The following is a 15190-nucleotide window of genomic DNA, read 5'->3' as shown; positions in this document are numbered from 1 at the left end:
TTATGAAAAAGGCAAAAGACTGTTTTACTGTTACGCAATTGGTAAGTTTCTTTTGAAAAGGAGTGTAAAAGAAAGGTTAAAAAAAGTGGTTCATTTGATAAGCAATGCGCTTCATGAAACTAATGAGCATCAAACACGTAAGTTTGATGGTTCCTTGACATATGCAATCCATGTGCTGAGAAGCACCTTTTTTTTTGTTCAAAAAATTAAAAAAAAATCTCTAAATGAAAAATGCTAATCCTATGAAGCTTTTCAACCACATGTAACACCAAAACTATTAAATTAAAATATTCATGTATGTTGCATGGCATTCTACATTTCAGGTTTTTTTTTTTTTAAAAATGAATCATCATGTATTTTTTTTATAAATATGTATGTATAATATTAATTGAATTTCCAAGAAACAAGAGAGTCAGAACAAATGTTATTAAAAAAATTTTTTTAAAAAAAAGACAATGCCACATACAATGTGTGCATCACATGTAAGGCCAGACCTCTTCATCAGGCTCCATCCCATCTAAATCTGAATTAAATAAAAAATTAGTAGTAGTAAAATGAATTTTCATCCCTTTATTTTCAAATATTTAACTTAATGTTTTTTATTTCAGTTGGGCCTCCTACTGGGCCGATCATTGGATTGGGCCCTAAGTTAGGAAAACCTCAACGGTTGACTCTTTGAGGGAAAGACAAACCGGACATGCTCGGAAATGGACGTCGCATTTGGCACACATGCACAGATGCCGACACGGCAATACCACCACCGAAGCCACCCACTTCCCACACCCTCTGCATTTCGGTCCGGTCGGTTCGAATCGGTCCGGGTCAACGTATACCGACTCGGCGTCGTCGGCTCCCGCCGCGCAGGACAGCCCACCCTCATCTCTCTTTTCTGAGGCCGTACCATTCATCATGGCCTGTTGCAGTTGGGCCTGTAAGGAAGCGGCCGTTGCTTCTTGTGCTTTTGCTTTTGCCTGCCAGAGCTGTGCTTCGGCGCTCAGTTGCGCGGCGCGTGCCTCTAACTGGGCGTTCATGCGCGTGACTTTCTCCACCTCCAGGTCTTTCTCCCTCAACCGCCTCGCCATGGTTTCTTCCGCCGTGGCGAGTAGCACTCGGTAGTGTCTCTGCCTTTTCTCCGCCAATGTCCGATGTAATTCCGCTTCCTGTTAATTTCAAGTTAGTCTGAATTGAAACTTGGGGGGCGAAAAAGAGACCGAGAATAACTTGACAACAATTTCGGAGAACCGATTCGCACCATGGATTTAAGGGAAGGAAATTCTAATTTCCAGTATGAAAACGATAAGTTTATGAATGGAATACCTGTGCTCGAAGAAACTGGTCGATTTCGTCTCGGTGCTGTTTGATTTGAGAGGCAAAATCTTGAGAGAAAAGAGGCGATACAGGGGAGTAATGAGATGCATCCTGCGATGATTGTTGTCGTTGGTGCGGCAGCAAGTGAAGTGGTTGTTGATCGGCGAAGGAAGATAAGCGGAGGCCGGTGGAGACGCTATTGTGGTGGTGATTATGCAGTTGAGAGAGTTCCAGAAGCTGAGGAGATTGCAGAGACATAGAATTCACAACATTAGGGACTGCCTGAGCAACCGCAATGGGCGGTCTACTTTGTGATGATCTTTTTGAAGGATTCGTACTACCTGCTGTTTCAGGAAGCCATCAAAACAAGCTCTCTTAGATTAGCCGTGTGTCTGTGCCACTGGCGAATATACGATCTGGGCAGAGAGAGCAATATACAGATATATACACACGCAACATATACACGCACATATAGATATATATGTATACCTCCATTGGCGAATAACATGTGAGATTGATGAAGAAGTGCTTCCGCAGGTGGGAAGGAAGAGTCATAATCTGGTTGTAGGTTGCTGTGAATAATCAAAACCGAAGAAATTGAAGTGAGGAGATTGAGAATCTAAGGAGGAGGAGAAAGAAGAATAAGATGGAGGAAGAGAGAAGCAAACCTGGTGTTGTTGTTGTGATTGTGGAGGAGGAGGATATTGGAAGGATACTGAGCCTGAACGGCCATAAAAGAGAGAGAGTTGGAAGAAGATCAGAGAAAGATGGGAATCATATGGGCAGAGAAGAGAAGGATGTGATGATATAAAAGAGTGGTATCAGTAGGAGACAGGGAAGAGATAGATGCCAAGGACGGGAGAGCGAGTTTGCTTTGTGTTTGTGCTGCTGGTTCAGTCTCGTGTGTTTCTTTCTTGGTGGCTTTATTATTTTTTAAACCCTCCTCATTTATATCTAATTTAATTAATTAATTAATTAATGGAGAAGGAAGGGCTGTTCTTGTTGGGGTATGTTATGTATGTATGGCCCCCTTTCACGCCCTTCCATTTTTCATTTATTTTTTTTTTATTATTTTCACTCAAGTAATTCAATTTCCTTTCATTTAATTCTCTCCTTTCTTTTTTTTTTTCTTTCCTATTTTTGCATTATTTCTGCTCTATACTCTCTTTTTCCTTCCTCCTCAATATTCCACAAATATTTTATCTTGTTTTTTTTTTTTTGAAGAACACGTGATTTGAATTTGAATTTGTCATCTACTATCTTACTAATATTAAAAATTGACGTTTTCTTCTTGAATCTATCTAGTTAGTAATGAAGCGTGAACGGATCAAGGAATGACCAAATTTGTAACAGAAATACAATATAAAACGTTACTTTCAATCTATTATCTAATCGTTATCTCTCAGTACCAAAAAAAAAAAACGATCTTTATCTCCATGTGTGGTCAAATTATTAAAACCTTATAGATATATCGTAGCTATAATAAAAATTGGCTAACCAATAATAATCCATAATTTTACCTACTTTTTTTAAATTTATATTGTACCTACATTAGAAAAAACTAGATTGCGAACTCTATCCTACACCACAAAATACTACTATATATCAATGTTTCATTAAGTTGAGAATGGTCTACATTTTTATTAGATTATATAGACTATTTTAAATATATAAAAAACTTCAGAAAACTTATAGTTTGAAACTTGAGAGATCAAAACTAAAATGAGCACAAATTTAGATGACCAAATTTTATATTAACGTTTATATTATTTATTTATTTTATTTTGTAATTGTTTGGGAGCATCGCTTCTAATAATGGATCTTCTCATTTAGAGAGTTAATTATGATCTGTTGCTTCATTTTGGATCACTAATTAAAATTTTTATTTAGTTAGATAAAGTCGTATGTATCTCCTTTCCAGATTTTTTTCGGACAGATATACTCTTCACCGACTTAGTTTTTTTCGAAGCAATATTCAAAATATAAGAATTAAGGAGATCACAAACTAGAATGTAGGAAAAGATGAAAACCCCATATTTTGATATGAACGATCAAGCATACAAATTAATACTCCCTCCGTTCCTTATTATAAGAGACAAATAACCGAAGTACGTTGATCAAAAAAACAGTTAAAATTAGTTAAAAACAATTAATGTGTAAAAAGTATAATTTTTTTCCAAAAATGCCCTCATTAATAAGGAGAGAGAGCATGAGAGAGAACAATTAAATTATTAAAAGAAAGAGAAGTGAGAGGGAGAGAGAGTGTAAGTTGGAGATAATAAATATGGGTAAAATAGTAAATCAACGCAAAAAAGTAGAGACAACTTGTAAGTGTCTCTTATATATAGGAACATGCCATAAGCATCAAATGTCTCTTATAATAAGGAACGGAGGGAGTATCACTCAACAACAAATATTTCACCCAAAAAAAAAAAATCACTCAACAAATATATTAAATTAGATATCACGACTTAATTAATGAAGTTGATGTTTCGCAAAAATATTTTCTTTTTTATTTTCTTACCTTCAATCTAAACACCTTTTTTTGGTTCTGAATAACATAAACATCAAGAACCCCAACGGTTGCTGTACGGATTAATTACAAGTCTTAAATATTAATACTAATCCGGTATAATCCCTATGTAATCCGATTGAATAGAAGATCTGACTATCCAATTAACTGCTCTCTATATGAATTAAGATAAACATTAATTAAATTAAGAATAAGTAGTGCATATTGTTGGGTCCTGAATCACACATATATACTTCAATTATTTAGTTTCTTAATTAAAATATGGAAAATTATTTTTTTCTTGAGCACTTTCTATATATGTTTTCAAATTTCAAGTGGTCTGACTGCATATATGGTTGGAATATTTGGTATATATCTAACCTTATAGTTGGTGGGTGTGAAAATCGGTTGTAGTATGAGTAAAGGTTAGGGAACAGAAGAAAAAGGTTGAAAAGGAAATTCCCCAATAAGACAAGAAGGATTCCAAAGTTCATAGACACACACACATATACAACCTCTAGTCTTTAGTATAAGAACTAATTAAAGGTTAAATTTAGTCCTAAATGTAAGACCTTCATATACTTCGTCTCTCATCTTTTTTCAAAATATCCCAATTAATTATAAAAAGGTTGTCATTAAGAGATAATTTTAATTATCTAATGCATATGATTGAAGAGGATAGTTTAGAAAAATCAATACATATTTGTCATAAATAACTAATTTAACTAATTTTTTTAATACCCCAGATTAGTTATTTAGCTCTTATAAGTTATAAGTATGTGATGATAATAATAATAATAACAATAATGATGATGATGATGATAATAAAGTCCTTGGAAAGGCATGGAGCAATTTGTGTATGGTTTGGTCCCACAAAGAGAGTCGGCTAATCCTCTTTATAAATTTCGCCTCTTTCTTCACCATCCATAATTATTTGATGGCTATAATTGATAGATATCAATTAAGTAAATAGGCTCTCTTAATCAGGCATGACAATGCTTGTTAATTATATAATTAAGTTATTTGTGTTCCTCGTCCATTGAATAGGGCAGCAAAATCAACCTTGCCTTTCCCTCCCTTCTGTTGCATTGCCTTGTTCATGCCTCCAATTAAGTTTGTTAAACATAATTAATTATGAGCCATTTATATATTCATAATAATAAAATTTAACCCACGGCGGCTGAGTTGATAAAGGGATGGTCCCGATAAAAAGAAATTCATGGGAATATAATAAATTAAATTAAATTGTATTACTTATATGTGTGTGTGTGTGCGTGTGTGTGGGGTTGACAATAATTGCCAGGAATTATGGAAACTAATCGTAGGTGGACCACTTACACAAAACAACTTAAAATCAATTGCAAGGCTACGTAAAGTGAAACCTATGTTTCCCATATTCCAATGTTACATCTTATTAAGTATACATAGGAGGGATCGATTAATTATTACTAGATAATTCTATTTAAGATATGATCACACACTAAATATGCATACTTAATTATTCAAACCGACCCAAGAAGTTTATATATTCTACTGCTTTGTTACCATTTTCATAAGCTTGATAGGCAATTAAAAGTTAAAACAACCTCTTGGTGGTATCTTTTTTCTACTTTGATAATCGAAGTGTCTAAACTTTTCTAGAGGGTGGTGTAATATTCAAAAGAAATTGAGAAACTTAATTTTGACGTAGATATATGGCAAACATGACCTTCAAGAAACGTCATGAAGGGACCACCACTCCTCCTCTGGTCTAATATTCCGACGTCTCATTCAGCCGTTCTCTTCACTAGTTTTTATTTTATTATATTTTCCCCCTCTAATTAATATATAGCTATGAAAAAAGCATCAAAATCTCAATGATTTAATCTATATCATATTATTATTATCATCATCTTTTTTGCTTCATTCTTATGTGTTTGTAGAAGACAACACACACACACACACACACACACTGACTATCCTTATCTTTTATAAAGATAGGTGACTCATATTAATTTGTCTGTGTCCGATTCCCAGGTAAATGATTTATCACCTAAGCAAAATTAACAAAGCTGCAATATACTGCTCACAATTATAATATAGCCATATATATTTACTTTCACTTTATTTCCTACACACACACACACACACACAGATAGATTCTTAAGATCAGGATGACAACATGGAAATATAGTGGCAGTGGGATGAATAATTGGAGTTTGAACCTTCTTTTATTGTTAACATACACCATCAGACGATACTATAATCTCCTATTCAATGCAATATATATTAGGTAATTAAATCACAATCCATTAAGTGCAATATGTATCAGCAAACTATATATTCTGACGCTTCTAATTAAGTGCAATCTATTTAATTATGACGAAGCTATATATGTGTGTGTGTGTGCGCGCGCGCGCGCGAGACACCTAACAAATGAAAAGAAATTGTTTCGGCTGAGGTAAGATCCCATGATGGCTTCTTCTTCTTCCCCCTTTTTTTTTTTTTGGTTGCTGCTAATGCAGGTGGTCTTGTCGTACAATAGTGGTAATAATAATCAATCCCACTAAAACGTTTCTTTCTCTGTGTCCCAAAAAAAACTCCAACACATATGATTCGTCCCCATCGAAAGCTATCAAACGGTCGAATTAATTAGTAATATACATATAGATATATATATTGATCCAGCGGGGAATTATTTAAAGTTTGAAGGAGATGAATATATCTATGGAGGTTGAGAATTATTTATGGTATTGTCAGTGTAGGAGGGGGGAAGGTGGCGTGGGTGGTGTTATAATTTATGAGACTCTGTCGTCTCTCTGTAGGTACATATAACACATTAGGCTTCTGCTTTCCTTCTGAGGTTGATGATGATAATGGCAGTCACAAGAAGACACGGTAGAGAGAGAGAGAGAGAGAGAGGAAACCAACACATCAAAGTGTGTGTGGGGAAGACTGGTGGGTCTGTGTCTGATCTAATGATCTGTATATATGTGCATGATGTGTTGGGTTGGTTTCATCAAAAGAATCAAACTTAATTAATTAATTAGCTATATATATATATATATTGTTTCCTCTCTCTCTCTTTCTCTCTGCGTGCGTAAAAACTCTCCAAAGATTTCTTCTTACTGCATATTCATGGTGGCCACGACTTTACTTTGGCGTATAGGTCCCATGCGTACGTATGCATGCACCTCATATTCTGCAGATTTTTGTTTCACTTCATTAATTATAATATCTCCGAGTAACTTTGGTTCATGATATTTCGTTTGAATGATTCGAATTGATCTGAAGCATAAATATATAAATACGATGATAATGCGTTTGGTTTGGTCCATATGTAAGTTTTATTTTTTTTAAAATAAAATGCCAAATTTATTCATCATGTAATATTTAAGTTTGAATTCTATGTGTGTGTGTATATATTCTGCGTCAGAGATGGGTATAATGAAAGATGAAATTTTTGCAGAACATTAATTTTTGTGGCAGCGTAAAATAATTCTGAACCTATGTGTGTATCAATTATTAGGTAGAAGAAATCAATCCGGAGTCTGGGGCCAAACAAAAAATAAAGAAAAAATCTCAAAAAATTACTTCTAAAATTTTAAAATCATAAATCAGGAATGAATACAAAAACATATTGTCATTTACTTTTTAAATATTGTCCGTTGCTGTTAAAGCATAGTGAATAATATTGATCTGAAATTTTGAAATTGAAAAGTATTTTTTTGGATTCTCCCAAAAATAAAAAAAATAAATTAGAAATCTTTGATGGGAACTATTGCTCATTGGACCACAAGAAAAAGTTGAATCCTCTTCCAGAATATAACTCTTTACTCTCTTTTTTGTTTTTCTTTTTTGAGTGGGTAACAATTTAATAATTTTGTAAAAAAAAACAGAGAGAGTAAAGGTTAAGAACAAATAATAATAAAGTGGGAAAGTGATGAAAGAATATGGTCCCATTAATAAATTCAAAGGATTGTATAGCTCAGTTTCCATATTCATGTAATCATACTATTCTCCCTAACCCATAGCTTCTCCTATCACTTTCTATTCAACTGGTCCCTTTTTTTTTCCCCCCTAAACCACTCTAGGGTTTTTTTTTTAACCACATGAAATATAAATACTGGCATATATTAGAGATAACGTGATGAAAAGGATCGATTTGGGAATTTGATTTTATTTATGGCGAACAAGTAATTAGAACCAAAAGAAAAGTGGTGCTATAAAAAAGTTGACATTATTCCCCAACAACAGCACATACACTTGTATTTGTATAATAATTTGTTTAATTAGGTCATTAAATATCAAATTCAAATAATTAATAAAATCATAGACGATAACCCTCACAATCCATCAGACATTATACAAGTTCCCATTTTCTTAATTTATTTTTCCTTGGTTAGTCAAATTTTTCCTTTCTGGATTACATATAGTCATAAACTAATGTAATTGGTTTCACTATTAATATATATAACCTCTCTCGTGTTTTCATAATTATTGGCCCTTTCTAAGATATGGATTGAACTATAATTTATATGCACCGTCTTGCTTAGAATATGAAGAGATAGGTAGATAATAAGGTATATATAGAAATAATTGAATATTATTATTTTATCGAGTATAGACAACTATTTATGAATTTTGGAGCAGACACGTACCCCAGAAAGCGACACCTAGTAATACAAAAACATATATTATTATGCCAACCCCCACCATTGTGTGTGTGTGTGTGTGTGTGTGTGTGTGTGTAATGGTTGACTATGGTATAGTGGTGTAACTAGGTAGGTGTCTAGTTAAAAAGCAAAGGTAAGCTATTTCCTCATTTCAAGGTAACCCAAAGTGAGAGGAGGAGCGAGCCACAATATCAAAATATGAATAGGTTTGCCCTCACTTAGAAGCCACTAAAAAAGAAAAAAGAAAAAAGAAGAAGAAAATTAAGGTGAAAAAGACTTAATTGATTAATTAATCACAAGATTATAAATAGTTAGATGTGGTTAGATTTTTTTTTTGTTTATTTGTGAGTGTGGAAAGGTTTTTTCTTTTTTTTGGGTATATGGGGAACCAATAATAATGGAGATGAGAGAGAGGAATCAAAATTAACACAAAAAGAGACTTTCATTATTTTGACTTAAGCTAGACAACCTGCTGTATAACCTCTCAAAACTCAGATGCTTATCCCATCCCAATTATATATTCTTTTAATTATGACTCACAAATATATACTATTCCTCTGGTATTAAAACTCATTTAACTAATTTGATTAGATTAGGAAAGTTAGGTAAGTTAGTTAATTATAAGAAAAGTGACACATTTTTCCTAAAACACCATAATCATCTTTCTTAATACCTCTTCTTCCTCTTCTACTTGATTATGGTTGGGGAAGTATCTATAGGTGTAATTTAAAAAAAAATGATAAATATGATAAATGGGTCTTATATTTAGGACCAAAACTAATTCAACAATTGGGTCCTATATTAAGGACCAGAGGAGTATTAGGCAAATTGAATCATCCATATATATGTCTGTGTATATATATATCCAGAAATTCATAATTTGACAAGATAATACACATCACGTAAGACTTGCATCATATCTTCATACTTATTATTATTATTATTATCCTTGTATTTCTTTGCACAATATTATATACATAAATTTTAATTTTTTTTATGATTGAAGGAAGTTTTGGAATATATTTGTTGTGGTGCTGCTGTTCCATGTGGTGAGAAGGACAGAAGAAGAGTTCCTTTTGCACACAAATTAACTCTTTTCTCTTTACGTTTCATGAAGCGAAGACATAACTAGGAATTTAAAAAGAATTTGGCGTGCCATAGTATACCCTTTTACTTTTTCAGCATGAGTTACCTCAACAATTTTGAATTCCATAGCATTATTATTAACTGGTGAGCATCGATAGATGCCAAAGTCAAAACGAAAATATTAGAGTTATTTACTCAAGAAAAGAGAAAAGACAAAGATGTGTGTCTGTGTCTGTGTCTGTGTGTTTTTTTTTGGGGGGGGGGGGGGTAGATCAGTCTTGAGGTAAGTTGGATCCGCCATATTATGTATGATTTGTTAATAATGTATTTTTTCATAAACTTAATATATTATGGTCTTGATACACACACATCACCTCGGGTCTTTAATATAAGCTTTCTTTTAATTTTTATTTTGATTCTAAATATAAGACCTTAATCTATTTTGTTTTTCATGTTTATTTATTTTTTTTCCAAGATAGTTCTTCTAATAATGGTAGTTCTAGTCAATAAATTAAAGTTGACTAGTAAGGATATTTTAGGAAAGAAAATACCTATTTATTACAAAAAAACTAGCTTAACTTATTTCTTTTATCTATTCAAATTAATCAACTAACTCTTATATTTAGGATTCAAGGTAGTATATTGATTAGGGTTCTTAATAATTAAGAAACTTCCTTTTGCCGTTGTCCAATGATCGATGTGAGGAGTATAAAGAAGATAAGGAAAAAAAATTTATTATTCACAAGTTATGAATACAGAGTTTAGAACCTGATATAAATACAGTGTAGTTAATTTTTTAAAAAAATGTAATGTGCTTGATTATTGGAGGAAGAGAGAATTGATTATTGGAAACTATTTTACTACTTATAGCCCTTAATATTGTATCTAATTAACTAATTTGAGTATATAATTATAGCATATGCTATCTCTAATCCTAATTCTAAGACTTCTTTTATAGATTATAAATAAGATCTTATAATTAAAACCGGAAGTAGCATGATACCTCTAAAACGCTTACATCTATCATTGGATTATATATAAGTCAATTTATGGGTGAGGCAAATTAGTTTAAAGATAAATGATAAATATAAATATATTAAAATAATTTAGTTATTTTTTAATCTCTCCAAATTAGTCAGTTGGATTTTATATTAAGGATAAGAAGTAGTATTTAGGTACAATGGATGTATCTCATGGGAGAGAAAAAAATGGGAGAAGAGAGAATTTCACTCTGTTAATGAGTGGGTGAAATATCTATGATAGAAATTATTACATATCAAATTCATCTTTCGTGAAATAATCAATCCAATTATGATTTTTATGCAGTTAAAACTAATTTAACAATATCAAATTAAATATTAATTAAGTTAATATTATTTAGTTCAGTTAAACAACCTCATTAAATATCTCGGTCCATCAAAAGCAGGTCTAAATCCAAGATAATATTTATAAATTCAAATGAAATTACGAACAAATGAATTGAAGCTCTTAAAAATATTTTACTTCTCATCACTTGAGTCAAAACGGTCGTGCAAGAAGTTGGGCAATAAAACCCTTGAGTTCAATTAACTTGGGCTAATTAACAACATTTGGAGTGGCATATGTATATGTGTCTTATAATAATAATGTCGCACGTCCCACGAGTTTGCGTCTTATAAATTTGTAATAGACACAAACCATTAATTTATAATCTTGTGTAAACTAACACCATTAATCAATTATTTATACATTACTAAATACTTGCGTATAAAAATTATGTTTTTTTGGTCAACAATGCCACCAATACAAATATTTATATCAAATTAGTCAAGAGTTCTTGTTGAATATTTTAGCCATAGTTGCAAGGCAAATGCCATATATAATCACGTCATCATTTCACCGCCTTAATTAAAAATATTCACGTTTCGTAACAGCAATAATCAGAAGTTGAAATCTCCAATTACGGAACTTAACCTGGCCACATAAATATCTCCCACCTTATAACTTCAAGCAGCTAGGGGCTGCGCTTTTAATTAAAAAAGTTCTGCTTAATTAAATTAAATTGACTGTTTTTGTTTTTGCCAGATTTATTTATTTATTTGTCATTGAGATTTTCAAATCGATCACTTTCTGTTGAGGCGTCGGTGACGTTACAAATCTTTTTCTCTGCCAAGGAAAACGAGAGGCATTAATAAGGTGGTTCAGGTCGAAAAATGCGAGCTAGCTAGTAATGTTTCTTTCTCTCTCATCAATGATTCTCAATTTTCTCACACAACCAACCAAACAAATAATAAATCCATCCCTCCAACACACCAACATGCAAATTTACCTTGTACCACATTTTCTTCTTTTCTTCAATATGTACTTCTCCTGCCTAGCCCTTACCAAACACCCTTGTGAATTGTGCATATCAACTTCACATCCTTCCAACCCAATTTCTCTATACCCCATTAGAGATGGGGTAGTGTTGGGTGGAACAAAGAAATGAATTGTAGATCACCTTGCGTAGCTTAATGATATCAATATTCTTTTATAAATGAAAAATCCCAAATTTGATTCCACTTGTAATTTTGAGTTGTTAGTACTTGTTTCTTTTTCTAATTACAAAAAAAAAAAAGTAATGCCTTTGGTTATTATATAAAAACTAGTTGGGAGATGGATTTAATCATAAATATAAGCATTTAGCCCAATGTCTCTAAAATTTATAATTTTCTAAAATATCTCTATTAATTATATATATTAAGGCGATTATCAAGCAAGAGGTAATTCTAATTCACATGATTAAATAGGATGGTATAAAAAAGTCCATACATATTTGTTACAAATTAAATAACCAGCTTAACCGATTTTTCTTAATATTTGCAAAATAAGTTATCCAATTCTTATATCAATTAAGGATTGGATGTAATAATAAGCTTTCAAGTTGTTGCTGAGGTTCTCTTATTTGTGTTTTGGCTTGATTCCAAAGGCCTCTGTACCATTGGCGTGACATGTTTGGTTGGAGTCAATTTCTTGGGAACAAAGCACGCACATACTATTGAAGAAGTTGGAATATATATGTAAGCGTATAAGACCTACTACTATATATCTTCAACTTGTAATTAAAAGCTACACACATCATCAAGAGGATGATGAGTCCAAGCCATGTGGGGTTCCACATGTATGAATTGTCCTAAATACTACTATAATTAAAAACTCTTGAGTCCTTTCTCTGTTTGCGTATATCTAAATTCATTCGTCAAGGCAAAGGAAGGAAAATGAGAAAGGGGAATTGACCAAACTTGTGTTTAAGAGAAAGGAGAAATGAGAAGGCATTTTGATCGATCATATCAATTAATAGTTGATGATGGCTGAGGCTGACATTATTGAAGCCATCGAAATTTTTCCAAAGGTAGCAGGAGTAGTTGAAACACACCCATGTTCTTTTCCTTTAAACCTAACATGCTTCATTCCCAATATTAAAATCTATTACAGTGATTAAAGGACTGTATCGGATGGACCAGTTAGATCATCAGTTGTACTCGCTAGCAAGTGATTGAATTGAGTTATATCAGAGTTGAGCCATTATTGAACCAGAATCCACAAATTAAACTAGCATTCAGAAAATTTCGGAAAAAAGAGGTTTTAAACATAGCTAGCAGAAAAAATGTTGGAAAAATTAGAAATAAAACTATCGAAGACTTAAAAAAAATTGAATCCTTAAAAAACGAATGTATTTTCAAACCATTTGTAGCCGTATGTTGAACTATGAAAATTATGAACTACAAGCTTTTCCGGTTCAGTACTCGGTCCTGCTTTTAAAACACTAATTCCCAGTGAATAAATGCACATCGATCCCACACCCGCACTGCACATACATAATGGTCGCTTTTAATTTTCTTTTGTCTATATGCTTTATTGAGTGATGGGGGTCCATATTCCATATATATATTGGGTAAATAAATGCTAACTGCTATATGATTCTCAAGAGCTGAACTTTGGGATGGAGAGATAATTTTGAAAGAAGAGGTTGTAGTGACATGTTTATATGTACGAAAAGGAGTAATAATATGCAATGTGTAAGTATTATTAGAACATGTTTGCTTTGCTTTGCGTCCACGTTGCTTTGTTGGATCCCTCTTTGTTTGCCATAATTCATGCCTTTCCCTCTTGTTTTCCCCCACTTTTCCCATCTCCCTTAAAGCAGACTGCTAGGTCTCTGCGCAATTAATTTATTATTATTATTCTTATTATTCATTTTTAATTTCATTAAAACGACAAAATAGTATATATCTAAAGACCCTTTTTTTTTTTTAACATAGAACTTCAAGAGAGAGAGGCACCAACGCAATTTATACTGGTATGTTGAAAATATTAACAGAGAGACCTAACTTTTTCTAGGGGATATTTATCGACATTTATTTTAATTACTAGCCTCCAACCATTACATGTTCACCAAATGGGACACCAAATCGCTACAGGCTAAGGGATTCAAAATCAGGTTGATATTAATCAAGTTTAATGAAGTGTTAACCTATGATTTTATGTACCACTGGGTTAGATTTAAGCATCTCCGGGTCCAATTAATAAGATAGTTACTAAAAGCTTAACGCACTCTTAGGAAATTAATTTTAATACTACTGAAAATTGTAAAATGATTCAGAGTAAATTTTTTGTAATCAAATATGTGAAGGTGTCAAAAATAATTTATTAAAACAAGATAAAGCTTAATTTAACTAATATTTCTGAAAGAAAAATAAAGATTTGACTTATTTTTATTAATCCTTTAGCCATTTACCTTTCAGTTTTTCCTCTGGCTTTCAAACTCCACCAAACCCTATATATATAGAGCTTTATTTCCCCAACTTTCATTAACAAGCACCAAGCCACCAAATGCTTACCTCTTTCAATTTTTGATTCGAATAATAACTTAATTCCAATTATTCAATCTAGTTATATATCAAGTGTTCATTATAGTTCTAATAATTAATTATTCTGGATGCTGAAAGCCAGGAAGAATAAGAAATATAAATAAACAGCTATGTGTCTACTAATTGATGCACATACGAACAAATTACTTTGCTAAATATGCATAATTAGATCAAAGAGGATATCCAATTCTATTACCCAAAAAAAAAAAGAGGATATCCAATTAGGTTGACGATAAGTGAAATATTTAATCGAAAATCCACTGTTGATGGATGGTTTGATATATTAATTAATTAATAATCAATTGTTGAATCTTGTAATTAATTAGTTGTCACCTCATTTTATTTTCCATCCATATCGGGGCCCAACTTTTGTCTCCATCACCATGTTTCCTGCGCGCGTTCCATATCTTTTTCACACTACATATATCATAGATATATACTAGGTCAATTTAAATCATGTCACGTGCCTAGCACGTGAACTACCGCCTATGAGAATGGGGGCAAATTTTTTTCTTAATAATACAAGGCCACAATTAAAAGTTTCCCACACCCAAGCAAAAAAATTAATCCTCCCAATTAAAAAATTTAATATGAAAGTTGTCTTGAGACGCTTAATGAACAAACCAATCCTTATAATTGTTTTCTAAAAGTAAATTAAAATTTAACACATGTACACAATAAGATACTCTATTATGTTTCTTTTCCATTGTTAGAATTATATACACACACATTCCAATGGT

At 32.3% G+C, this 15190-nt stretch overlaps 1 protein-coding gene across 2 annotated transcripts; it reads right to left on the bottom strand.

Annotated features, from left to right (window-relative positions):
• Positions 1 to 201: 201 nt before the first annotated feature.
• On the bottom strand, positions 202 to 2147 carry LOC114745187 (BOI-related E3 ubiquitin-protein ligase 1-like). Of its 2 annotated transcripts, none has more exons than XM_028933338.1 (4): positions 1977 to 2147; positions 1798 to 1880; positions 1318 to 1652; positions 202 to 1160 (listed from the first exon to the last, which is right to left on the bottom strand). In XM_028933338.1, the coding sequence occupies exons 1-4, from the start codon at positions 2039 to 2041 to the stop codon at positions 645 to 647; spliced, it is 999 nt and encodes a 332-aa protein (XP_028789171.1). In that variant the 5' UTR covers positions 2042 to 2147; the 3' UTR covers positions 202 to 644. The 2 variants fall into 2 exon arrangements, with proteins under 2 accessions (XP_028789171.1, XP_028789173.1); XM_028933340.1 differs by having other exon boundaries at positions 1318 to 1649; positions 1977 to 2145.
• Positions 2148 to 15190: the final 13043 nt, after the last annotated feature.

The sequence above is a fragment of the Neltuma alba genome, unplaced genomic scaffold (assembly GCF_004799145.2).
Source record: "Neltuma alba isolate B1F8T4 unplaced genomic scaffold, ASM479914v2 tig00004556_pilon, whole genome shotgun sequence".
NCBI classification, from domain to species: domain Eukaryota; kingdom Viridiplantae; phylum Streptophyta; class Magnoliopsida; order Fabales; family Fabaceae; genus Neltuma; species Neltuma alba.
This window is presented reverse-complemented; position numbering and strand designations above follow the sequence as displayed.